Genomic DNA, 27816 nt, shown 5'->3' with positions numbered 1-27816 from the left:
ACACACACACACACAGACTAACAGACACGCTTGTAGATTACAAACACATGTGCATGTAGAGGAAAAGAAGGGAGAGATCAGGAGAAAGAATAAGAGAATAGCATGCTCCATCTTCTGCTTGCCTCCCCCGGTCTCAGCATAGGTCTTATTTTCCTGAATGGTAAAGATGTGAATGAAACTTAACCTTTGGATATTTGGTTTCCTGAGGAACACCACTAATTTTCTACATTGGGGTTGTGTTCTTATTGAGAAAAAATAAATACAGGTTATAACAAGGAAGGAGGATGATTAATACGTTTCAGATAGACTTATCTCTTAATATGTGGAAAGGCCCAATGCTCTCTTTTCATGCTGAATTAATACTTCAGCTTTTGACTTCTAAAATATGACTTGAACAGGGAATGTTTTAAAAAAGAAGCTCTTGGCAAAACTGCACAGAGGAGCCAACAAGCCATGAGAGAAAAATATTTATCTATGGCAAGTATAGGAAGAAAAGAGTGATATTGCTTTATGATATTATTGTTCATTTCTCATACTTTTTTTCAGGGAATTGATTCTATTCTATAGTTAATGGTATATGAACTTCTCAACTCATAATGTGCCTAGACTTCATCTATATAGTCTTTATTTTTGAAAATGAAAGTATATTAAACTAAATAAAGGATATGAGGAAAGGCAAATAAATTTTATAAATCTCAAATTTACAATATAGACATCTATTGGGTTTTATGTGGGTTTCTTCAACTATCCAAAAGATACTCTAAATTTAAAATTAATATTTCATTGAAGGGCCTTTCCCATGGAACCATAGCCATTCCCATTATTATATATTTATTCCTTTCTTAATATCTATTTTACATGCAAAAGCTTAGCTTGATTATGTGACCTGAAAGAAATCTCAATCTATGTTTCTATGAATTTGTGATTTAGACAGAAAATATAACCGCATACTGTTATGGGAATGTCAGTTGGTTTATTTATGATATGAATCATTTTCATTCTCATTCAGTCGACTCTAGCATCCTCTATACTAGATGCTATTGTGAGGAATATGTTGGCTTTTTAAGTGTATTTCTAGTGACTCATTCTATGTCTACTTTACTGTTCCCCAAGTAGATGATTTTCTGGTAGGGGTTAGGCAGGTGATTTTTATTTCTAGTATTTCATTTTTACTTTTGAAGAAGTGCATTGTTTTAAAGAATATGTTGGTACAAATAGGTGATTTATATATTCTGGGCTATTTAATTTTTCTATGAGTCATAACAGAGTAGTTTAAGCCATTAGTAGTTGAAATCACTGCCAGAAGAGCTACAAAGTCAAGCCTTTGAGAGTGAGAGACACATAAGAACCACTTATGTTTGCTAGTATTTCAGTACAAACCAGGCATCATGAGGTGGATATGTAATATCTGGAACACAGCAAATGTTTGTCAATATAGCTGCCCCATTAGAGCCCATCTGTAGTCTGTAGAAAGGATGACAAGACTACATCTAAGACACAGAGACCAGATTTTACCTTCTGAACATCGAACACTAAAGCTGTGGATACAAACTGCATGTTCAACCCACATGGGAGATCACATATAGTCAGATAGAGATGGACCCTCATGAAAGAAAAGTAGCCATTATGGGGTACAAAATTATGTTTGTCTTATGTGTGATCTTTAGGAGTATTTTTTATTTTTACAGAGACAATTCTGGGCTGCTCTACCATGAGTTTCCAACACTCATTATGTCACTTCTAAATATCAGCAGTCTGACTCCAGCTTCATTCATCCTCAATGGCATCCCTGGTCTGGAAGAGGTTCATTTGTGGATCTCCTTCCCACTATTTACCATGTACAGCATTGCTCTTACAGGAAACTTTGGGCTTATATATCTTATATATTCTGAAGAGGTCTTACATAGACCTATGTACATCTTCCTAGCCCTACTTTCCTTCACAGATGTGCTCATGTGCACCAGCACCGTTCCCAACACTCTCTGCATATTGTGGTTCAATGTCAAGAAGATTGACTTTAAAGCCTGCCTGGCTCAAATGTTCTTTGTGCACACTTTCACAGGAATGGAGTCCGGAGTGCTGATGCTCATGGCCTTGGACCGCTATGTGGCCATCTGTTATCCTCTGCGCTATGCCACTATTCTCACTAATGTGGTCATTGCCAAGGCAGGGATGCTTACTTTTCTTAGGGGTGTGACTCTTGTCATCCCTTTCATATTCCTTACCAAGCGCCTGCCATACTGCAAGGGTAATGTCATCCCCCACACCTACTGTGACCACATGTCTGTTGCTAAAATATCCTGCGGCAATGTTCAAATCAATGCCATCTATGGTCTAATGGTCGCCCTCCTGATTGGGGGCTTTGACATCCTGTGTATCACAGTGTCCTACACTATGATCCTACGGGCAGTTGTGAGTCTGTCATCTGCAGATGCTCGACAGAAGGCTTTCAGCACCTGCACTGCTCATATCTGTGCCATCGTCATCACCTATGTCCCAGCCTTCTTCACCTTCTTTACACACCGCTTTGGACGGCATACCATACCTCCCCACATACACATCATAATGGCTAATCTCTATCTGCTCATGCCTCCTACCATGAACCCTATAGTGTATGGGGTGAAAACCAAGCAGATACGAGAGAGTGTCATTAGGTTCTTGTTTAAAGGGAGAGAAAATTCTTCTCATAAAATTTAATGGACACTTCTAAGAAGCCATAGTTCCCTTGGCCTGCTTTAGGTCAAGGAAACCTTTAAATCCTGTGTCTGACTGTAAGAAGTGCATACATCTGAGATTCTTATACTTGTTTTGAACAAGTGCAATCATGTTCATGTAAGTAGAGAGCCTGTTATGAACTCAAAATTTCTTTCCCTAAACTCTCTATGTTCACTGCTTTCAATATTTATGGACATGTTGTTTGCTCCTGAGTTATAATTTTCCAAACATTACAGCACAGTAGTTGGATGACTAGGAGTGTCTGCTCCAAAAATATTGATAACTGTCAATATATGGCCTATCTTTCGGAATATTTGTGCTTATTTTCTTAGTTTTCTGTTCCAAAATCACTTGGAGTTTATTGTTATTTCCAATGTTTTCTGTTTTCTACTTCTAAATTTCCCAGCTATATATTAATTTGTAATTCATATACATGCTAACTAAAAGAACTTTGAAGAGATGTGAATCATAGAAGACTTATACTCTCTAGAGATAGTAATATCAGTATTTGTCAATATCAAACAAGCTGATTAAATAGTTTGGACTTAATCAAATATAATAATGTATGAAAGACATAAAATATATTATATGGTTTCATTTGAATAAAATCTAGAAGCATGAAAACTAACCTATGTTGTTAGACATTAGAATAATTTTTGCTTTTGAGAGTAAGGCACCATGTAAGGAAGGATATGTCTCAGATACTTTTAATATGATGAGAGGTGTTTAATCATGAATCTTTTATTTATGATGTGAACTTTTTTCATGCCATCTAATTTGTGTTTTTGATAACATGAATTGAGCCATACCCCAACTGTCTAATCTTTGAAACATTTATTTTTACCTCTCATGCTAGCTATGCTTGGTTTATAAATTGTATATGTTTTCTTTTCTTTCAGAAAAGTGTTATAATTAGTATAAATTATATTTGCTTATTTGTATAAATTATAATAAAAATGTAGACAAGACTACAGTGAAAAAAATCCCTCTGTTCAAATCTCCTTCATCTAATTGCTACAAAGCATGCTCTTTTAAAGGGGTTGTGTTCTCATGTATGTGCTTACTTTGCTTTTCTGATGATTCTTTTCCAAATGTTTTGAATTTTAAATATATTATTAATCTCTCTCTTACACACAATATAAATTGAACTCAATCATTACATCTGTACTTACTCTCCTTTCTAGACAGTTGATATGTACCTATATGTATACATTTAGACTGTCTATATGTGTACTATCTGATACATATATGTAGTGTATCATAACATGTGTGTTATACACAGTATGTGTGAGAAGATCACTGTTAGGCCAACAACAATGTCAAAAGTCTATATCTTTGGCTTTTCTGATCTTGAGAAAGTTTTGTTTGGCTGTGATTCTGGGACTCTTGTATTTATTTACATTTTTGGTGAATTAAGTGAAAACTAATAGTTCTTGAACAGGGATCGTCATATAAATATTAATGGATGTGGAGTATGAACACTGATCACTTTACAAGCAACCCAGAATTTTGTTTCCTTCATTATTTTACAGTGATATCACCCTATATTTCCTTTAGGGAATTTCCAAGATCCACATTTTTCAGAGATGTCTGAGGATATATTTTGCTAGTTAAACAGTAGAGACATTTCTGTGGAATAGGAACAAGGAGACAAATTAAAATATTAAGTAAATTACATCATGTTTAAGAAAAAGTGATAATTAAAATACCTCAGGAGAAGATAACAAAATTGTAAACATATTGTAGAAAGAAAGAAAAAAACACAGCAATAGGAACTCAAAGTAAGCCTGGCCCAATTGTGCATATCCATAATATCAACTACTCAGTATACTAAAGTAAGAGAATCATGAGCTGTAGGTCATCCTAAACACACAGTTAGGATGACTAAGCACACAGAGAGCCTGCTTAAAAATCAGACAAAAAGAATATTTCAGAGCATGAATCATTATTGTGTCTAGGAAGAAAGTATCTGTCTTTTAGAGTTGTCCTTAAGAGATGCAACTGTTAAAACAAGAGAAAAACTGTCTAAACTACCATAAAATATTTTCTTTTCAATACAAATTTAGGTTTGAGTGATAAGTAACAGCAGGCATATTTGTAGGATAAAATATGATGTCATAATTCATGGATAGTTACATGATCAAATTGGATTGGTAAGCATGTCTGTCACCTTATATGTCATTTCTTTCTCAAAATGACACTCAAAATCCTACCATCTCCCAACTCTACAGTAGAACTAGAGATGCTATTCTTTATACATGTGGAGTTGTATATGTTTGCTCACCTTCTGCTAAAAATGCCCCAGTTTCTGGTAAACATTATTCTGGCCTCAACATCTATGAGCTCAGCTTTTTAGATTCCACATATAGTTGACATAATACAATACTTGTCTTTTTTTGACTGTTATATTTCACTCAGGATAAGTCTTCCAAGAATATTTATGTTGCCACAGCAAGCCATCCATTGGTAGTGGATAATCACATTCAGTGCATGTATAAATTATATTTTTTTGATTCATTTGTCAGTTGAACAATTAGATTGGTTCAATTTTCGCCAGTGTGTGTCATATGTTAGGATGGTATGATTTTTTTTCTCATTTTTATACTTTTAACAGACTCCTAAATTTTCCTCTTTCAGTTTATTCCAATAAAAAACTTGGGGGGGGGCAGAGTGAGCTCTAGACAAGTAGGAATAATGCTTTTAATTTAGTTCCATTCACACTGGATGAAAAATAAAAAATTCCTCCTCAAAATTCTCTACCTGGAGGAGCTTGGAGTTGTAGGCCAGGGGGAAATGATGAGTATTATAAAGGGATCATTGTAAGGATGTAAGGATCTTGAGAGATATAACACTCTATCTCCCCTAGAGAAAATTAACACACAAGAAACCACACATAAGATCATAGGTAAAGATGAATTATCAGTTCACTTTTTGTTAGTCCACAAGTCTTCATAAATTTCCTTATTAGAGGATTTTGTATAATGAAACAAATACAAAAACACAAGAAAATCTGAACTTCATTCTGCTTAATCATGAGTAGTATTAGGAAAGCAAATTAAACATACACTCTTATAGCATAGAATTTTTTAATGTTTTGAAACTAAAACATAATTATTGTATTCCTTTGTCCCTTCCCTTTTTTCTGCAACCCTTCCCTAGTACCACACCTCAAGTGAATAATCTTTTTTTTTTATTTTTAGCTGTGTGTGTGTGTCTTTGTGCATATTCCTAAATATATAAATAAAGCCCCCGTTTATATATTGCTTGTATGTATATGATTTCAGAAGAGAATTCTTGGTCACAGCTCTGGAAACACCCTCTTTACAGGAAAATTGTTTTGTCTTTGTGATCTAAGATATAGCATATAAGACTTTAGTTCATTTGGGATTGCATTTTTATGTATGTGATATAAAGTGTGAATACTTTGATCCTTCTTAGAAGGGGGAAAAATACCCATGGAAGGAGATACAGAGACAGCTTTCAGAGCAGAGACTGAAGGAATGTCCATCCAGAGACTGCCCCACCTGGGGAGCCATCCCATAAACAAACACCTGCTCTTTAGCAGGACACAATTTCAATTTGCAGCACCCACAGGATACCTCATAACCATCATCTATAACCCCAATTCTGGGAAGGTTGCTACCTTTTCTGACCTGTGTGGGTACCAGGCATGTGTGTGGTACACATATATGCATGTAGACAAAACACTCATGCACATAATATGGCAAAAACCCACCAAATTTGGCTATAAATTTCTGGACTTCTTTATAGGTTTCCATTTTCTGTCATTGATCCATATATCTGTTTTTGTAATATTACCATGATATTTGGTAACTCTAGCATGTATTTTATTTGAAGTCAGTGACCTCACTGATTTGCTCCTTTGAAATGTGGCTATTTCTAGTCTGGTCCTCTGAAGCACTTCACTGGTGTTCTGATAGAGATTAGGTCATATCTGCAGGTCATTTCGTGTCCCATGTAAAATATAACATTAATTTTGATAAACAGGTAACAACTGTTTTTTTCATTTACTTATGTATTCTTCAGTGCATTTCTTCAATATTTGTTAGCTTTCACTATGTACTTTTAAAACTTTTGTTAAAACTTTGTTTAAAACTAAATTTCTATGGTTTCTTTGGAATCCAGTGTAAATAGAGTTGTGTTCTTGAGTTCATGCAAATGGTCAGTTGGACAGACAATAACCTCAAATGCTACAATTTTTTGTTTTTTAGATTTGTGACCTACAACTTTGCTGACCTCACTACCAATGTTGATAGTCCTGTTCATGCTAGATGTTCTATATATGACTGTGCCACCAAACAATAGATATTTAAGTTTTCTTCTTTTCTCCCACTGTCCACTTGATTCTCGTGTTCTAACTAGTCCTCCTCTTTATACATCAATAACTATTATTTTTCTTTCCTAGGGAGAATTACCTGTCTTGCCTTACTAAACACCTGGCATCTGTGGTTTTATGGGCTTTAGGTTGGATTTCATTAACTTAACAACTAATGTCCACATATAGGTGAGTTTATACCATATCTGTCTTTTTTGTGTGGATATGGTTTATCTCACTCAGGATGGGTTTTTTTTCTAATTCCATTTATTATTTTAAGTTTTCCTGTCCAATTTGGATGTCCTTTATATCATTCGCTTAAGAAACTTCTACTGGAGCCTGGCTTGGCTGTCATCTGAGAGGCTCTACCAGCAACTGACTGAGACAAATACAGATACTTGCAGCCAAGCTATTCAGGTCCAGGAACAACATGGAAGAATTAGAGGGACTGAAGAGCTGAAGGGGACTCCAAGCCCATAGGAAGAACAATAGTGTCAACTAACTTGGATCCCTCAGAACTCCCAGACACTAAGTCAATAAACAAGGAGCAGTCGCTGGATGGTCGTTCCTTCAGGCTCTGCTCTGAACATTGTCTCTGAAACTCCTTCCATGGCCATTTTGCTCCCCTTTCTAAAAAGGATGCTGAGCTTCTAGGCTAATATCCACTTATCAGTGAGTGCATATCATGTGTGTTCTTTTGTCTTTGGGTACTTCACTCAAGATGATATCCTCCAGATCCATCCATTTGTCTAAGAATTTAATAAATTCATTGTTTTTAGTAGCTGAGTAGTACTCCATTGTGTAAATGTACCACATTTTCTGTATCCATTCCTCTGTTGAGGAACATCTGAGGACCATCCAGAGACTGCCTCACTTGGGGATCCATCCCATAAACAACCATCAGACCCATACACCAGGCAGATGCCATCAAGAGCCTGCTGACAGGAGCCTGATATAGCTGTCTCCTGTGAAGCTCTTCCAGTGCCTGGCAAATACAGACGTGGATGTTCACAGTCCTCCATTGGATGGACCAAAAGGTCACCAATGAAGAAGCTAGAGAAAGTACCCAGGGAGCTGAAGAGGTCTGAAGCCCCATAGGAGGAACATCTATATGAACTAGCCAGTACCCCCACAACTCCTTGGAACTATACCACCAATCAAAGAAAATACATCATGGAACTTGTGATTCTAGCTGTATATGTACCCAGGGATGGTCTTGTCAGTCATCAGTGGGAGGAGAGGCCCTTGGTCCTATGAATGCTCTATGCCCCAGTATAGGGGAATGCCAGGACCAGGAATGGGAGTAGGTGGATTGGGGGACAGGGGGAGGGGGGAGGAGATAGGGGATTTTCAGAGGGGAAACTAGGAAAGAGGATAACATTTGAAATGTAAATAAAGAAAATATCTACTAAAAAGGAAAAACAAACAAACAAACAAACAAACAAGGAACATACACTGGCTTATTCCTGGCCCTAGGCACCTGTACAGTAGAGGAAATTCTTACTTGGCCTCAGTGGGAGAGGCTGTGCTTAATCCTGTAGAAACTTGATGCCCTAGGGAAAAGAGAGGCTGGTGGAGATGAGGTGGGGGTGGGTGGAAGAATAGAGGAGCACTCTCTCAGAGGCAGGGGATGGGTGAAGAATTCAGGGAGAGGGACCAGGAAGGGGGCAACTTTTGGAATGTAAGTAAATAAAATAATTTAATAAAAATTTCAAAATAAAGGGAGAGAATTTTTGACTGTATCAGGTTTGCAAAATACTTCTCAAATAGTTATTAATTGTAGTTGTCTACATATTACCTCCCTCATTTCCCTCTTCTCTCCCTGTCCACTTGATTCTCCTGTTCTATCTAGTCTTCTTCTTTATACATCAATAACTATTTTATTCCTTTTCTGGGAAGAACAATCTGTTTTGCCTAGTCCCTTACTAAACACCTAGCATCTGTGGTACTATGGATTTTAGGTTTGTTTTCATTGATTTAGCAACTAATATCCACACATAGGTGACTATATACCAAATTTTCTTTCTTTCTTTTTTTTTAGGTATGGTTTACCTCACTCAGGATGATTTTTTTTTCTAGTTCCATAGACTTCCCTGAATTTCACAATTACTCTTCTTTCTTCTTAGCTGGGTAATGTCCCACTGTGTAACTGTACCACATTTTTAAAATCCATTTCAGTTGAAGGCCATTAGGTTTTTTCCAATTTCTGGCTATTGTGAATAGAGCAGCAACAAACATGGTTGAGCAAGAGCTTTTGAGATGGGATTAAGTGTTCTTTGAGTCTTTGCCCAAAAGTGGTATAGCTGAATCTTGAGGTAGATTGATCCCTGTATTCCTGAGAAACTGCCAAACTAATTTCCACAGTGGATGTACANGTTTGTATTCCCATCAGCAATGAATGAGTGTTCCCTGTCCTTCATATCTTTGTGAGCATAAGCTGTCCTTTGTCATTCTGATGGGTGTAAGTTGAAATCAAAGTACTTTTGATTTGTATTTCCCTAATGACTAGGGATGTTGCACATCTCTTTAAGTGTTTATCAGCCACTTGAGTTTCCTCTTTTGAGAATTTTCTGTTTAGACATGTAGGGAATTTTTAAATTTATTATTATTATTCTTTAGAATTTTTAAAATTATTATTATTATTCTTTAATCTTTTTCTTACAGTCCAGTCATTATCCTCCTGTATGCAATTTTTAAAACCGGGTCATATGTTTTCTTAATATTTAACTTTTTAGTACCTTATATATTTCTCATATGAGTCCTGGATTGGAGATGTAGTTGGTGTAGTTAAAAAAAAAAGTCCACTCTATAGGCTGCTGCTTTGTCCAAATGACCCTTTGGCATGCGAAAAGTTTTCCTTTTCATGAGGCCCAAATAATTAACTGATGGTCTTAGTGCCTGTGCTAATGATGCTGTGTTCAGAGTGTCTCCTCCTGTGCCAACAAATTCAGAGTTATTCCCTACTTTCTTTTCTATCAGGATTAGTGTATCTGGTTATACATTGAGCTCTTTTACTTGGTGTTGAATTTTGTTCAGGATGATTCAGTATAGATCTATTTTTATCCTTTTATGGTACTGTCTTGTCTTTCAGTTTGTTCATATAGTAGACTGCATTTATTGGTTTACATATGTTGAACCACCCTTGGGTCTATGGAATGAAGGCTACTTGATTGTGATGGATGGACTTTTCGGTATGTGTTCATAAATATTTATTGAGTATTTTTGTAACTATGTTCATAAGAGAAATTGGTTCATAATTATCCTTTGCTGTGTATTTATGTGGTTTTTGGTATCAGTGTGACTGTAGATTTGTAAAATGATTTAGTCAATGTTCCTTCTCTTTATATTTTGTAGAATAATTTGAATGGTATTGACATTAACCATTTTTTGAAAAGATTGCCATTCTTATTGATTTTCTTGAGCAACCAACTATTTTATTCATTGATTCTTTGTATTGTTTTTGTTGTTTTTATTTTATTGACTTCAGGCATGATTTTAATCATTTCTTACCATATACATCTTTTGAACTTTGAGGTGTGCTGCTGAGTGACTAAGTGAGATATTGCCAATGTTTTTATCTAGGCACTTAGTGCTTTGAACTTACCACTTAGAACCACTTTCATGGTGTCCCTATCATTGTGTATATTCAGTATTCATTTCTTTCTTAATTTCTGTCTTGACACATTTTTTTTTCATTCAATAGTGAGTTGTTAGGTTTCTGTGAGTTTGTAAGCTTTCTGTTTTTTCTCCTGTTGTTGGTAACCAGCTTTAATATCTGGTGGTCAGGATGCATGGAGTTATTTCAATTTTCTTATATATGTTGAGACTTGATTTATGCCCAAGTTTGTGTTCAGTTTTGGAGAACATTCCATAAGGTACCGAGCAAAATATTTTCCTTTGTGTTTGTGTAATCTCCTGTAAATATATGTTAGGTCCATTTGATTTATAGCATCAGTTAGCAGCAGCATTTCAGTTTAGTTTTTGTCTATTGGCGAGAGGGGGATACTAAAGTCTCCTCCTCTCTTTGTGTAATTCCAATATGTAATTTGAGTTATAATAGTGTTTTATGAACTTGGGTGTCCTTGTATTTAGTGCACAGAGGTTGAGAATTAGAATGTCCTCTTAGTGGATTTTTCCTTGGATAAGTATCTTTGTTAGGGTTTTATTGCTGTGAACTAACACGATGACCAAGGGAACATTTTTAAGGACATTAAATTGGGGCTGACTTACAGGTTCAGTCCAGTATCATCAAGGAGGTAGCATGGCAGCATCCAAGCACATGTAGTGCAGGGGGATCTGAGAGTTCTAAATCTTGATCTGAAGACTGCTAGTAGAAGACTGGCTTCCAGGATGCTTGCATGAGAATCTTAAACCACAGACTCACAGTGATACACCTATTCCAACAAGACCATATCTACTCCCACAGGGCCCTAACTTCAAATTGTGCTACTCCCTGGGCCAAGCATATACAAACCATAACATTCCACTACCTGTCCCCCATGGACTTGTTTAAACATATGAGTCTACGGGGGACATACCTTCATAGCATAATGAAAAATACACTTAGTCCAACTTCCAAAGCCCAGTCCATAGCAATCTCAACAATGTGAAAAGTTCTGGCTCTTATGAAATTCATTCAATCACTTAACTATAATCCCCAAAGCCAATTTGGAAACCAGTTGGACAAACTCCAAACTCCACATGTCCATGTCTATATCAAAGCAGTCTTCAGATCTCCAACTCCCTTTTCATCTTTGTTGACTGCAACAAACTTATTTCTCCTGGGCTGGTTCCACTCCTTATTAGCAGCTTTCCTCAGCAGATAGATAGCTCATGGCTCTGGTTTCTGGAGCATCTTGGGATCTCCAAGGCAACTTCAGTGTTATAGCTTCTTGTTTCAGTGTCTGGGATCCACACATGATTTTCTGGACTCCTCTAAAAGGCTTAAGTCAGCTCTGCCCTGTGTAGCACTTTAAGCTCAGGTTGATCCACTCCACTGCCACTGCTGTTCTTTGTACTGATCATTCCTTGGTACTGGCATCTCCAATACACTGGGGTCTTCCACTACAAATAGGCTTTACCAATAGCCTCTAATAGGCCCTCTTCATAGTGCCACACCTCAATTCCTTTGCATGACCCCTTCAGCTCTTGGTTGTCAACAACAACTGAGCCTGAAGCTTCACCAATGGCCTTCTATGATCTCTTACAGTGCCAAGCCTCAGCTGTTCTCAATGTTCCCTTCATGTCTTCAAAACAAGTACCACCTGGGTGACCTTTACACATTACCAAGTACAGCTGTAACAAGAGTTACAACCTTGGTTATCTCAGAAACACAGCCTCTTTATGTGCTCTGGACCACTTTCCAGAGGCCCCTTGGTCTTGCAAACTTTATATGCCCCATACAGGGGAACGCCAGGGCCAAGAAGTGGGAGTGAGTGGGTAAGGGAGCCATGCGAGGGAGAGGATATAGGGGAATTTTGGGATAGCATTTGAAATGTAAATGAAGAAAATATCTAATAAAAAATTTTTAAAATGGAATTGAAAAAAATAAATTTTATTTTCACTTAAAAAAAAATAAAGAAAAAGAAAACACTTCCCACATTTCACCTCAGTGGTGCTGGTCTCTTCTTAAACACAGCTAATTTCTTAGCTCTAGCTAACCAGCAATTATGCCAGTCATCCCTTATATTTTTTTAATCTAAAGCCATAGTCACATGACTGAAGCTGTCAAGTTCTTCTCCTCGCAGGAAATGGAACATGGTCCCCCTTATTCTATCACCAACTTTCAGTTTTTAAACTCCCTCTCTTCCTAAGCTTGGCTTTCCTGGAACTTACTCTGTAGATTGACCTTGAACTCAGAAATCTTCATGGCTCTGTCTCCTGTACTGCTGGGATTAAAGGAGTGTACCACCATGACTGATGGTAAGCTTAAAGTGGAACGTGCTTTGTCCCAGGTAAGCCTTGAACTCAGAGATCTGTTTTGCGTTCTCCTGGGATTAAAGGTGTGGACAACCATGCCTGGATCTAAACTTATCTGGGTAGGATCTTGCCCCCAAATACCTTAATTTGTTATCTCCTAGAATATAGACTTCAGTTCCATTTCAGTTCCTGGTGCCCCTTTAGTACTTGAACCATATATTTTATATTTTTCCTTTCTCAGCTTGCTATGCTTCTTCAAAATGCTCTTCATGAGACTTAACCAGAGAACAAAGTCTCTGCTGGGCTTTTTTGAGACTCTCTTTGTCAATGCAATTAATATAAATCTCTTTACCTTAGACTCAGGTAGACTCTTGAGACAAGGGCAAAAAGCAGCCACATTCTTCACTAAAATATTACAAAATCATTCTCTAGGCCACATTCTGAAATTCCTCTACTCTGAAACCTCTTAGGCTAGGTCTTTACAGTTCAAATCATACTCAGCAACAAAGGCTTCCATAGTTCTACTAGGATGTCCTACTGAGCCCAGTTTAAAACATTTCACTGCTTTACATATTTACAGTCCCAGAACCTACATTCTTCCAAACAAAAGCATGGTCAGTTTATAACAGCAATACCCCATTCCCTGGTACCAACTTCTGTCCTAGTTAGAGTTTTACTGCTATGAATAAACATCATGATCAAGACAACATTTTTTTAACTTACTTTATTAGATATTTTCTTCATTTACATTTCAAATGCTATCCCAAATGTCCCCTATACCCCCCCCCGCTCCCCTGCCCACCCACTCCCTCTTCTTGGCCCTGGCGTTCCCTTTTATGGGGCATATAAACTTTGCAAGACCAAGAGGCATCTCTGATTAGGCCATCTTCTGCTACATATGCAGCTAGAGACTCGAGCTCTGGGGGTACTGATTAGTTCATATTTTTGTTTCACCTATAGGGTTGCAGACCCCTTCGTTCCTTGGGTAATTTCTGTAGCTCCTCCATTGGGGTCTCTGTGTTCTATCCTATAGATGACTCTGGGCATCCACTTCTATATTTGCCAGGCATTGGCATAGCCTCACAGAGATAGCTATATCAGTGTCCTTTCAGCAAGATCTTGCTGGCATATGCAATAGTGTCTGTGTTTGGTGGCTGATTATGGGATGGACTCCCGGGTGGGGCAGTCTCTGGATGGTCCATCCTTTATAATAGCCAGAAGTTGGAAAGAACCCAGATGTATCATCAAGGTGGGAGCATGACAGCATCCAGGCAGATGTGGGGCAGGTGGAGCTAAGAGTACTAATAGTGCCACTCCCTGAGCCAAGCATGCAAACTATTACAATAAGTATGTGTGTGTCCTTCTCTATCTTGTCCTATTAGTTTTGGTCTGAAATCCATTTTGTCAGATATTTTTCAGGTACACCAGCTTGTTTTTATGTCCTTTAAAAAAAATCTCTATCTCTATCTCTATCTCTCTATCTCTCTATCTCTCTATCTCTCTCTATCATCTATCTTTTTCCATCCTTACCTTCCTATCCTTTATGTTACGGTGGTTGTGTTTTTTGGATGCACCAGCACAATGGCTTCTGTTTTAGTTGTGTTAGTTTGTATTTTTTTTTATTGAAGAACTGAAACCACTGATACCGAACTATATCAATGAGCAGTGTTGATTTATTTTCTTGTTGTGACCTCTCTCTCTCTTTCTCTCTCTCTCTCTCTCTCTCTCTCTCTCTCTCTCTCGCTCGCTCGCTCTCTCTCTCTGGAACTGTTATTTTTGCACTGTGGGTGATGGACATGACAATGATAACAGTGTAGAAGAAAAGGATTAGGATGAGGTGAGAAGTGCAGGTACTTAAGGCTTTAGATGCAGCTTCTGCAGAGTTCAGCCTCAGCACAGACCAAAGAATCAAAGCATAGGAAACCATAATTAAACCAAGGTCACTTCCCATGACTGCTCATGCCAGGAATAACTGGTTAATGCTGTTGATTTTCCTGTCATTACAGGCAAGGCTAGTGACCCCAGGTTAGTACAAAAACAGTGGTTAATTTGATTTCGAGAACAGTAATTTCTCTGAGCAGTCAACACTGGTACTGACATGGGAGCCACACAATTTCTGATGGCCATAAACACAGTTGCTTTGACCACAAAAGATTCAGTAACTATTGAAGAGTATCTCAGTGGTCTGCAAATTGCCACATACCTATCTATAGCCATGCAGAAAAAGATGCCTGACTCCATGGCAACAAAGCAATGGATGGCATACATCTGAGCAAAGCACTCATTGAAACTGATAGCCTTAGCATTGAACCATAAGATGGCTAAAATCTTGGGCATGATAGTAGTCATCAGACCCATGTCCACAATAGCAAGGATGCCCAGGAAATGGTACATAGGCTGGTGTAGTGATGCCTCTTGGTAAATGATAGTCACAATTAGTATGTTGGCAATGAGAGCCGAGATATAGAGCAGAGCCAGGGGCAGGGAGAGCCAGTGCTGCCAGCTGTGGATACCTGGAAATCCCATGAGAATGAACTCAGACACTTGTAACCTAGAGCTGTTGGAATCTCTGAAAATCTGGAACATCTCTTGCTAATAATAAAATAACGCGTGCGTACTAGTTCTGAGTATCTGTGTGACAGTGTTGGTTGCAGACTTGCCCAGGGTATGATATTGAGGGATGAATTTGAATCGTCATCTTTCCATCTTGCCACTGACACTTGTTATTCTTATGATACAGGAAACCTTGTAGGTAGCATGTATTTTGTTTTTTTTTGTTTTTTGGTGTTTTTTTTGTTTGTTTTGTTTTGTTTTGTTTTGTTTTTTGGTTTTTCGAGACAGGGTTTCTCTGTATAGCCCTGNCTGTTCTGGAACTCACTNTGTAGACCAGGCTGGCCTNGAACTCAGAAATCNNCCTGCCTCTGCCTCCCAAGTGCTGGGATTAAAGGCATGTGCCAACAAGCCCAGCTGTATGTTATATTTTTAATTCATCAAATTACACGCAGAATTCCTTGGTGTCGACCATATTTTACTGCTATCACCTAATTCAGAAATAGAATATTAGAGGAAATCAGATTATGGTTAATGATCTCCTGTGTAGTAGGTCATTGACTCTGTTGTGCATGATGGAAATAACCTGATATTTCAGCATAATGGGTATATTTGATTTGGCTAAGGGTTACTTTGGAGACCTACAATATTAGACCCTGATGGAGATTTCTATGTACACATTTTTCTTTGCTACAGTCTTAGAGTGTAGTGTATTTTAGAAATGAAATCTTTCTACTTACACATATGAAAAACTTTTATTAATAGTATGTATACATGAGCATATGTTTAATCAAATACATATTTACCTTATATGGGAAAGAAGCTAGTGTTTAGGATGTGGATATGATAGGTAAATGTTGTTTGTTTGTTTTTTATTTTTGGTGTGAGTTAAATTCTGGTCCTCCTACATGCTGGGTATTCACTCATTGATTTATATTTAAAAAAGTTAACCATTAAAATATCTATTGTTGTGTGATATGCATTTACAAGTTCACATGAAACTAGATGTATTTTAAGATGAATGACTGTGGGCAAGAGCTACACCAGCTTCCCCCTCACTCATTGATGGTCTGGTTTCTCTTTTGTTGCTGGAAAACTGTTGCAGAGTTTTTCAGGGTCATTACTCCTCAATAATAACAGTCAACATTTTTTGAGATAGGATCTCACTATTTAGGCTCACTGTTGTGGAACTCACTAGGTAGACTAGGTAGGCCATGAACTTACAACCTGTCTTCCTGAGTGTTAGAATTAAGGGCATGTACTACCACACCAAGTTACAGTCAACTCTCAGTGCATGTGTAGGCAAGTAGGAAGACCAGGGAATTCACTAACATGTTTTTGAGTTAAGAATAAGAACTATATTTCCAGGATGACTTCTTGTTTCCTTCAGTTTTTTTCCACATATGAGATAAATGTGCTCTTTATATTACCCATGTTTCCTTTATTGATATATTATAATGATTACTATTGGTTTATTTGCTGCATTTTCAAAATATTTTTTAAACTCTCTGTCAAAGATTTAATATAATAATGACCAAGAAAATACTTAGTAAAAATTAAATTAGATTTTTTAATAAAAATTAAAATGCTTTAAATATTACACAGGTTTATTTTTGCAGCAAAAGCAGACTTCTATTATGCTAAAGGCCTGTAGAGATAACTTGAAACATGAATATCTCAATGTATCAAGAATAATATTTAAAGCATCTAATCTTTATCTTCCTTTCCAACCCTGAAGATGTTTCAAACACTCATTTGATCATCCTAAATCTTTACAGACCATGTTTTCCCCTCAACATGGCAGTAGACTCACCCGGTTCAGCTTTGCTTTCTAAGATGGATACTTTCCATCTTAGTCTAAGTATGTCTCGAAAGTAGAAAGTAAAAGATGTTGCTTCTAAAGAAGCAGGAAGAACTGGTAACAAACAAGTGTCCATGCTGTGATCAGCATCTCTTCTGTAGCTTCTTACTTGGCTATGATTCTCATCTGACTCCCACCATTTCCAATTATGCCTGTTTGTTTAGGAGATATAGAGATTTTTCACCATTATCATCATCATCATAAACATCACTATGAAAAACTAGACAGAAATGCACTCTGAAGATTGTGGAAATATCTTCTCCAAGGAATGAGCAATTATTTTCATAATAGACTTTGATCTGAGTGAATGGAATCAAAGCTGCCTTTCTAAAGAATTAATCAATTGGGCAATCAACTGGAACACACTGCAAGTGCCTGAGCCCTCTAACAAAATTTCTTGGCAGTGGATCTACTACCATTAACAAAGACACCCTGTGTCTCCAGCCTGTCACATGTCGTCTCATACCTAGTTTCTAGTTGGCAAAAAGAAAAAAATAAAGAGGTGAAAATAGCCTGGTTGAGATGGGTTTTGTTTGTTTGTTTGTTTTCTTTTTTCTTTTTTCTTTCTTTTTTTTTTTTTTTTTTTTTTTTTAGACAGGGTTTCTCTGTGTAGCCCTGGCTATCCTGGAACTCACTCTGTACACCAGGCTGATCTCGAACTCAGAACTCTGCCTGCCTCTGCCTCCCAAGTGCTGGGATTAAAGACATGTACCACCACTGCCCTGCTTGTTCAGATGTTCAGCATGATAATCCCAAAACATCAGAATCCTATTATATGTGTTGTACTTATATCCATGTGCATGGCCCTTCATGTCTACATCCTGTGAGATTTGAATTACTGACCTGAGCCTCTGATGGAATACTGTGTTCTGTATCCCAGAGGATATAGCAGAGCTTTAGAGACAAAAGTGCTGGTATGAAAACAAGGTAACCCTATGGGAAGAGGATCGACAGGTGGAGCTTTCTACTCTACTGCTTCCTGAAGACACCTAAGTAAATGATTCCATTTGTATTATGCACATGTCTGTTTATGAGTATCCATACAGAGACAGTAATGAGAATAAATGTGTTGTTGATTTTTATAACAATCATGATATTTGTATAATTTCAGCATTTCCTTTTGTGAAAGATCTGTAAGTTACAAATTGAAATAGTAAACATTTGAATCATTCACATACAGAGACTCACCTTTAACTCGCTTTAAAGTTTTCCCAGGACTAAGAATAAGAACATACAGGATAGGCAAAGGTCGTTAGTTAGGGGACTAGGGTGCCTGAAATGCCTCATTAGCATGGGGAAGTATTTCAGGAATCTCAGGTGCTGGCTGAACAGGTTCTTATCAGGAGAAAGGAAATTGTTCTTATAATCTAATTGAGGCTACATGCCATTTCTCAGGTAGAAGCATATGTGGAGACTTAGAATTCGCTAGACAAGGTCAGAGAAGGCAAAGTCCTGATATTGAAAACCCAATTATGTGCTGAGCACCAAAAGGTGATTGGGTCAATGGTAGAATGTCTAGGTCAAACCATCAGTAAAGCTAATTTCCTAATGTATTACTAGAAGGTACAGAGAGCTTTGTGTATTGGAGCACTGTCATGACTAGGTGATTAAGGGACAACATAGAAAAGAAGTAACATTGACCTATGAAGGGTGTCCTCAAAGATGTCCACAATTGCACACCACAGACACTAAATACATAGAATAGTACAGACAGTAAATCCAGATGTGCATGCCTTCCAGGCCTGAGATTCCATTCATAATAAAGGAGGTTGGAAACACCCCTGTTTGATTAAGCAGCAGCACAATAATGCTGGCATCATCTAAAGTGGTTAATGAAGTTAGGGTTTTTATTTGTATGACAGTCCCACCTTCCAAGATAAGATAAATGAGAAAGATAAATACTCATCTCCCTTCTTTATTTGTTAACTAGTCATTTTACTACCAAACAACTAATTAAGTGAATAAAAATTTAAAGACAGGACTATCCCTCATTGGTAGAACAATTGCTCAGCATGTTCAAGGCTTTGGAATTAATTCCAACACAAAATATAGATTCTAAGCTAATAATTTGTTGTCAACTTATTAATCTGTCCATTACTTCCATACACACTTGTTTAACAAGTACTAAGTGCTTTATTTTATGAATATTATATTAAAATCAGAAAGACGAGAGAAATAACAGGTTTATAGTTGTTCTATTTTGTGTACTTTTAATTTGTAGAGAATTCCAAATATATACAATGTATTTTTACTATATATCTCTTCTACCCCATACTAATTCCTCCCAGAACTCACTGGCCACTCCTCAATTCAAGGTGAACATTTTTCATATCCCACTGAGTCCAATAATAATTATTGTATACGAATGTTTACAGCATTATCCACTGTAGTATGGGCAAGATGCAAGGTGCCATGTTCCTAAAGAACACTGAGTCTTCCCACTCTGGTAGCCTTTTAACTGGGAATGCTTCTCCCGTAGAGGTGAGTCTGCATGAACTCTTCCCTCATTCAAAATGAAACATTGCCTTGCTAGGTCTTGTGCAAGATGCTTTGAGTTCATGAGAGCAATGGCCCTGTCATTTCTAGAAGAAATGTCCACAAAAAAAAAATGTCCACAAAAAAATTCACAACAGCTCTCCCTATAATATAGCCCTTAGAATATTTCTGGTCAGTCATCCACAATATTCCCTGAGCCATGAGGGGAGTAGGTAAAATGCACATGTCCCCTTTAGTACTGAGCACCCCACAGGTACCCATTCTCTATAGTCTGACCAGTTATCTCTGTATTAGTTGTTTGCTGCTAAAACAGGCTCTCTAGGTAAGGACTGGGAGCCATGCTAATCTATGGGTATGCAGGTAAGTACTTAGAAGACAGTTTAATATTGTATCTGTTTCCCCCCTCCTCCAAAAAAGCAGTAAGATCTCCACTATCATGTACCCATATTTTGGGCTCATGGACACATTTACAGTACCAAGCATGAACTATATCCCATGTAATGAGGCCTAAATCCAATAAAAAAAATCCACTGATTACCCCATAACATCCAAAATACCAAAAGGAAGTATTTTCCCAAGTCAATTTTGACTGTGCTCTTGGGATTCCCATCTAGCTTAGACTACTGATGACTTCTTCCCTATCAACCTAAGTAGCACATTCTAATATAGAGAATGTTCTAGCCTGATTTCTCCATGTTCTATTATAGCCCAGGTGCTTCAGCAATAGAGTCTTACCATCAAGTTCAGGGGTAACAGTGAACAAAGACAATAGCCTGCTTTGTTATTTCTCATAGTGTTATTGCTTTATCTTATGTAATTGTTTCTAACTAGACTCACTGTCGTTTGTTTTTGTTTGTTTGTTTGATTAGTTGATTGTTCTTTTTGTTTTTGTTTTGTTATTTTTTTATGACAAGGTCTCATATAGCCCATTGTCGCACCCACCTCGCCAGCAAGGAAGACGCAACACAGGAACTCTTCCTTAAGCAGTTTATTCGGGAAACTTGAATAATCTTCTGACCTTTCTGACTGACTGATTCTTCTTTTCCTCGGGGAACGCCCATCCCGCACTTAAGTACTCTCAACCACACCAATCCCAGGGAGCTACGTGGGCAAAGCAGATAGGTACACGCACACGGAAGCAAGCCAGATCTTAAGCCTTCGTTGTTTACTCCAGAGAGCGCTCACCCTCAGGATGGTGGAAGGCAGAAGCTAGCGCCATCTTTAAGGCGCAGCACACGCAGCTCTCCATAGCCCATGTTGGTTTCAATTTTACCATGGAGTTGAAAATGACCTTAAAGTCCCAACCTTCCTGCTCTTTGCCTCCAAATGACTAGGATTACAGTTACATGTTGCCATGCCTGTCTATTATAGATTTGGCCTAAATCTTGCATTATGTTATTTGGGTTCCTAAAATTTGACAAGAATCCCACATGTAAGATGCTGAGGGTTCCTGCCCTTAGTAGATTTCCATTGGTAAATAAACTTGCCAGAGGCCAATGGCTGACTGGCAGACAGAGGTCGGACTTAAGGCCTTGCTGGGGACTAAGAGAAGGAGTGAGAATAGCCATGACAGGAAAGGAATAAGATGCAGGCTTGAGACCTTCAGAAGACAGAATAGCAATCATGTAAGAGCTGGGAAATAGCCACCTGAGGGGCCCCCAATTGGGTCTAGGGAATAAGAATTGTGAATAGATTTTAGGAAGTAATAACTCAGGAGTATTTGAGGGGAGGCATTAGCAACCTGGATTTCTGGTAGTGGCCCAGCCATTGAGTTGATTAAGGCATATTAAATAGGAGGCTGAATGTGTGTGTCTTTCATTCTGGAATCCACAGCATTGAGTCAGGTACCAAGGAACTCATGCAACAGTGGCCATGGAGATTAGAGCAGGCAAACCACCCACTGCAGTGCACCTGTCTCTGTTTTATATTTTCTTAAGGAAAAGGTCTTAGGTCATCTCACCAATGATGCTTGGGATGCAGTCTTTCTTTTCTTGTTTTATATTAATAAATCATATTTATGCTACTTTATAGCAGGTACAGTATTGAGAACTTCAAAGGCATTCACAGACTCTATCCCCACTACCATCTTAGCATTATTTTTGTAACCTGGTCATGCAATGGAGTAAATGGTAGTAATGTATCAAGGAGGCTTCTTCAAGCATTGATGGCAAAAATCCACATTTCTTGTGAATCTGGCAATAACTATTTAAGCATATAATTTACTTTTATCTTTTTGTGATGAAATCCTACCAAAGCACCTTAAGCAGGGCAGTGTTGCTTGTCTTATACTTTGAGGGCATAGATCCACTCTACTAAGGCAGGGGAGGCATGGGCAGGCCTACAGTCACATTGCAGCTACAGTCAAGATGATTTTGTGTTTTTGGTTTCTCACTCTTATTTATCTAAAGCCCCAGGACACAGAATGATATTGCCAACATTCGGGGTAGGTATTGCTAATCTAGAATGTCCCACACAGACATGCCCAGAGATTTGTCTGCCAGAGGATTCTGAGTCTTGTCAAGTTGTTAAAAATTCTCCCTCACACTCTTGTATAATGTTTTTGTTCTTTGTAGATTTTACAAAGGAATGATTTCCTTATACCTCGGTTTTTATTAAATTTTCCAAATATCAGCTGATTTTTATTACTTTATACCTAACGATATAACTTGATGATTAGTATATACCTATGAGGTTTTAGAAATCTAGAAACTACTGTAATAAATAAATCTCACAAATGTTATGTTTTGCTTGGGTTCTTACATAAGGAGTTCACTGAAGACATCTCATTCTTTCTCCCCCCCCCCCCCCAGGTTTACGTCTACGGGTTTGCAGTGAATGCTACCAGATTATTGCAGGTCACTGTTGTGTCAAGTACACATTCATAATATATATATATATTTCCAAGAAAAGAGAGAGAGAGAGAGAGAGAGAGAGAGAGAGAGAGAGAGAGAGAGAGAGAGAGAGAGAGAGAAATTCTTGGAATATTGTGTAGAAAAAGAAAACTTTGGGAACTAGCAAGAAAAGATTCTTCTTGTTCGTGGAACTGAAATGGGATTATGATCCTGCCTGATGGACAGGGCCAGAGAATTCCTTCTTGATGATGTCATATTGCTTATTCATGTCACACAAATATGTTTTCAAGGTATTTCGGTTTTGATTCCATTAACAACACAAAAACGCTACTGAAACTTCATGTACCTTACAATCCCTGACTTAACATCTATCTATCCTAGACTCTATCTATCTATCTATCTATCTATCTATCTATCTATCTATCTATCTATCTATCTATCTATCTATCATCTATTCTTCTCTAATACAAAATACATTTCAACAGTAGTTTTTGTACCTTCAATTTCTCTCAATGTCCCTCCTTCCCCATATCAACTCCTCCTCTGTTTCCCTTCAGAAAAGAGCAAGTCCCTCAGGCATTGTCATAGCTACTATGGATGTGACTGTCGCACTGTTAAAAGTCCTTTTTTTTTGTGGTTTTTCGAGACAGGGTTTCTCTGTATAGCCCTGGCTGTCCTGGAACTCACTTCATAGACCAGGCTGGCCTCTAACTCAGAAATCCGCCTGCCTCTGCCTTCCAAGTGCTGGGATTAAAGGTGTGCGCCACCACGCCTGGCAAAAGTCCTTCTTAGACTAAAATTCCAGACATTACAAGAGGCTACTTGATGTGTAGGATGGTGGGAAAATCTCATATTTCAAAATTTTCCCTATTTCTACTCCCTCATTTACTACTGGAGTATAATTAGACACTGCTCAAGGCAATTTTTCTGCAAGAAGAAAAATAATACAGTGCTTTTAGTTGAACTCATTTAACACTATTCAAATCAATCCCAGCTGGGGTGGCACTCCTTGCTACCCAACCCCAATGTTCTGGGTTCCTGAATGAAAGCCACACACATGCCAACTTTATATTTTAATATGCCTTCAATAGCTCAATGGCTGCGTCACTTCCTGACCTCCATGTGGCTAACATACTCCCCTCTGATATTCATAACTTATTACTTACTAAAGTCTATATTCCATCATTGATACCCCCTTTTTAAAATTTTTTTATTAGATATTTTCTTCATTTACATTTCAAATGCTATCCCAAAAGTCCCCTGTACCCTCCCCCCGCCCTGCTCCCCTACCCACCCACTCCCACTTCTTGGCCCTGGAGTTTCCCTGTACTGGGGCACATAAAGTTTGCAAGACCAAGGGGCCTCTCTTCCCAGTGATGGCCAAACTAGGTCATCTTCTGCTACATATGCAGCTAGAGACACGAGCTCTGGGGGTGCTGGTTAGTTCATATTGTTGTTCCACCTATAGGGTTGCAGACTGCTTCAGCTCCTTGGGTAATTTCTCTAGTTCTGCCATTGGGGGCCCTGTGTTGCATCCAATAGATGACTGTGAGCATCCACTTCTGTATTTGCCAGGCACTGGAGGCTGCTTTCCTGGGCTCTTAAATGGCAGCTCTCTCTGTCCTGTACCTCTAAGGTCGTGGTTCTCCTATGCTCCACCCTGACAAATCTCTTCCTCCTTCCTTAGTCCCTTGCCTGGGAATCATAAAAGTTGCAACTTGCCTCTGTTTCCTACCCAACCATTAGCTGTCAGAACCTTTATTTACCAATCAGAACCAACTTGGGACAGTGTCCTTCAGTATTACATGAAAGACACTGAAATTAGCATGAGAATACAAGCAGCTACAAATAGTGGCATTTTTATGAGAGTGGTCTCTAAAACTTCTTCCTGGGTCATGATAAAATCTTAGAGCCAAATAGGATTAGATGGAAGTGTCAAGTGCCTCAACCTTTGAAGATAATGATGATTGCTTTCACAGAGTAAAGACAAATGGCCTTACACCTGACTCATAGATGGCCTTCACTAGTTCACCATTCTCTCATGTTGCTTATTTCCAGCTTGCTATTTTAAAGTTTATGTTCTAGCAACCCTCTGATCTCTGAGGTGCCCTTACCGCTCCCACCCCAACAAATCTACCTGAAAATTTGCATTCCCTAGCAAATCTCATCTCTTTGCTTTGAGACAATATATAACTATTCTTAATGATTGTTATAACTGTCTCCTGAGAGACTCTGCCATTGCCTGACAAATACAGAGGTGGATGCTCTCAGCCAACCATTGGACTGAAAACAGGGTCCCCAATGAAGGAGCTAGAGAAAGTCCCCCAAGGAGCTGAAAGGGTTTGCACACCCATGGGAGGAACAATATGAACCAGCCAGTATCCCCAGAGATCCCAGTGACTAAACCACCAAGCAAAGAATACACATGGAGGGACCCATCGCTCCAGCTGCATATGCAGCAGAGGATGGCCTTCTTGGTCCTCAATGGGAGAAGAGACCCTTGGTCCTGTGAAGGCTTGATGCTCCAGTGTAGATGAATGCCAGGACCAGGAAGCAGAAGTGGATGGGTTGGTGAGCAGAGGGTGGGTTAAGGGTAGGGGCTTTTCAGAAGGGAAACCGGGAAAGAGGATAGCATTTGAAAAGTAAGTAAAGAAAATATCTAATAATAAAAAAGAAAAATGACAAGCTTGAAGTAATAATATACTTATTATGGAAATTCATTTATTTTATCATTTAGCACCCACTAAATAACAGAACTTTTAATACCCATATTTGATTTTATTTATAGTTTCAGAATTAAATATTAAACAAGTTGTAGTCATATTGGTGTTAAAAATGTTTAGAAATGAATGGTTAATGGATTTAAAAACTAAGCACACTTTGAAATGTACTTGAATAGTTAAAGTATTTACTATAAAGTTGTAGTATTCATACAGAGAGCATATATTAAAACTGTGTTAATTATCAGTGTAGCCAAGAAATGCAATCAACTTTTATCATATTACTTGCCTACTATTTTCTCCTTTTTTTTCCTCCCATAATGTAGCAGAACAAGAATATTAGCAGCTAACACTATAAATCAATTTTATTTTTTAAACCTAATTTGTAGTTAGAGAAATGCAAGGATATTCAAAATAAAACAGTGTAATAGATCTTATTCGTGCCTATAAAATGGTCAGAAGACTGGCAGGAGAGATGGCTCAACTTTTGCAGAGAAATCCTGGGTTGGATTCTGGCCCATTCATGGGGATTCACAACCATCCACAACACCAGATTTAGGGAATCCAGTCACACATATATACACAGATGCAGATTCAGGCATAACACTCATAGGCATGAAATAAAATATACATCTAAAAATTAAATGTCACAAAGAAAATAATAGTTACCTTTTCCTCCTTCCCAGAATATAAACAGATAGACTTTCCTAAACAGACAGGATTTCATAAAACAGTAGCAAGTAAGAAAGTGGGGGTAAATGGAACTCTAAATCAGAGAGGCAATGTGGTATATTCTGAAATTATCATTTCTTAAAATGTAAGCTAAATGTTTATATTTCTATAATGCTTCCCTTTTAGTTATAAATGTAGGAAGTAGTATGGAATTTGATGCTATAGAAATCGTTTTTGCTTCTTCAATATAATTTCAAATCTCCCAAATAAAAGGCAAGACAACAAATAGGAGAGTGCTCAATAGAGAATAATTTACACATTTTCATAAAACGTATAAAATGCTTTCAATAATAAATAACTTTACGGGTGCAATGGATTCCAGCTTTTCACCTGCCCTTCGTGTCTCCGATGCTGCCCTCCTTTGCCAGGCTCTCTGTCCGCGCCCTGCTAGCCACCATTTCTGACCAGCAGCAGCTGCACTTGTTGCTGCTGAAGTGACTCACCTTGGCTGACAAGGAGACCATGCCCCCCACCCTCAGTAGCACCCGTGTCCTGGTCAGCAAGGCTACGAGGAGAATCTTCCAGGACTCCAGGGAGCTGGAAAGTAACGTGCCTACTGACCCCAGCGTTGAGAATGAGCCATTACTGAGAGAAAATCCTCGCCGCTTCCTTGTCTTTCCCATTGAATACCATGATATCAGGCAAATGTACAAGAAAGCTGAGACCTCCTTTTGGACTGCCGAGGAGGTGGACATTTCCAAGGCTATTCAACACTGGAAAGATCAGAAACCCGATGAGAGACATCTTATATCTCACGTTCTGGCTTTTTTGCAATGAGTGGTGGCATAGTCAATGAAAACTTGGTGGAGCGATTTAGCCAAGAAGTTCAAGTTACAGAGGCCCGCTGTTTCTATGGCTTCCAAATTGCCATGGAGAACGTATACTCTGAAATGTACAGTCTCCTTATGGACACTTACATTAAAGATCCCAAGGAAAGAGAATATCTCTTCAATGCTATTTAAACAATGCCTTGTGTGAAGAAGAAGGCTGACTGGGCCTTGTGTTGGATTGGGGACAAGGAGAATTGGGGACATTGGAGAATGAGTTGTGGTCTTTGCCATGGTGGAAAGAATCTTCTTTTCTGGTTCTTTTGCATCGATAACTCTGGCTCAAGAATCGCAGTCTGATGCCAGGCCTTACATTTTCCAATGAGCTTATTAGCAAGAGACGAGGGTTTACACTGGGACTTTGCCCGCCCGATGTTCAAGCACCAGGTACACAAGCCATTGGAGCAAAGAGTAAAAGAAATAAACACCAACACGGTTAGGATAGAGCAAGAGTTCCTCACGAAGGCCTTGCCTGTGAAGCTCTTCGGGACGAATTGCACTTTGATGAAGCAGTACATTGAATTTTTGACTGACAGGCTGACACTGGAGCTGGGTCTTAACAAGATTTTCAGAGTGGAAAAATCCATTTGACGTCAAGGAAAATGTTTCACTAGAAGGAAAGACAAACTTCTTTGAGAAGTGAGTAGGTGAGTGTAAGAGGATGGGAGCCATGTCAAATTCGACAAAGAATTCCTTTACCCTGGATGCTAACCTTCTTCTTCTTCTTCTTCTTCTTCTTCTTCTTCTTCTTCTTCTTCTTCTTCTTCTTCTTCTTCTTCTTCTTCTTCTTCTTCTTCTTCTTCTTCTT

At 38.3% G+C, this 27816-nt stretch overlaps 1 protein-coding gene and 2 pseudogenes across 1 annotated transcript; 2 read left to right on the top strand and 1 right to left on the bottom strand.

Moving 5' to 3' along the window:
- Window positions 1-1731: 1731 nt before the first annotated feature.
- On the top strand, window positions 1732-2697 carry LOC110315609 (olfactory receptor 52N1). The gene has a single exon (XM_021189623.1). The coding sequence runs from the start codon at window positions 1732-1734 to the stop codon at window positions 2695-2697; it is 966 nt and encodes a 321-aa protein (XP_021045282.1).
- A 9629-nt stretch (window positions 2698-12326) lies between these two features.
- Window positions 12327-15556, bottom strand: LOC110315607 (annotated as a pseudogene).
- A 10973-nt stretch (window positions 15557-26529) lies between these two features.
- Window positions 26530-27816, top strand: part of LOC110315611 — a 2851-nt pseudogene continuing 1564 nt past the window's right edge.

The sequence above is a fragment of the Mus pahari genome, unplaced genomic scaffold, assembly GCF_900095145.1.
Source record: "Mus pahari unplaced genomic scaffold, PAHARI_EIJ_v1.1 scaffold_6798_1, whole genome shotgun sequence".
In the NCBI taxonomy this organism is placed as follows: Eukaryota; Metazoa; Chordata; class Mammalia; order Rodentia; family Muridae; genus Mus; species Mus pahari.
This window is presented reverse-complemented; position numbering and strand designations above follow the sequence as displayed.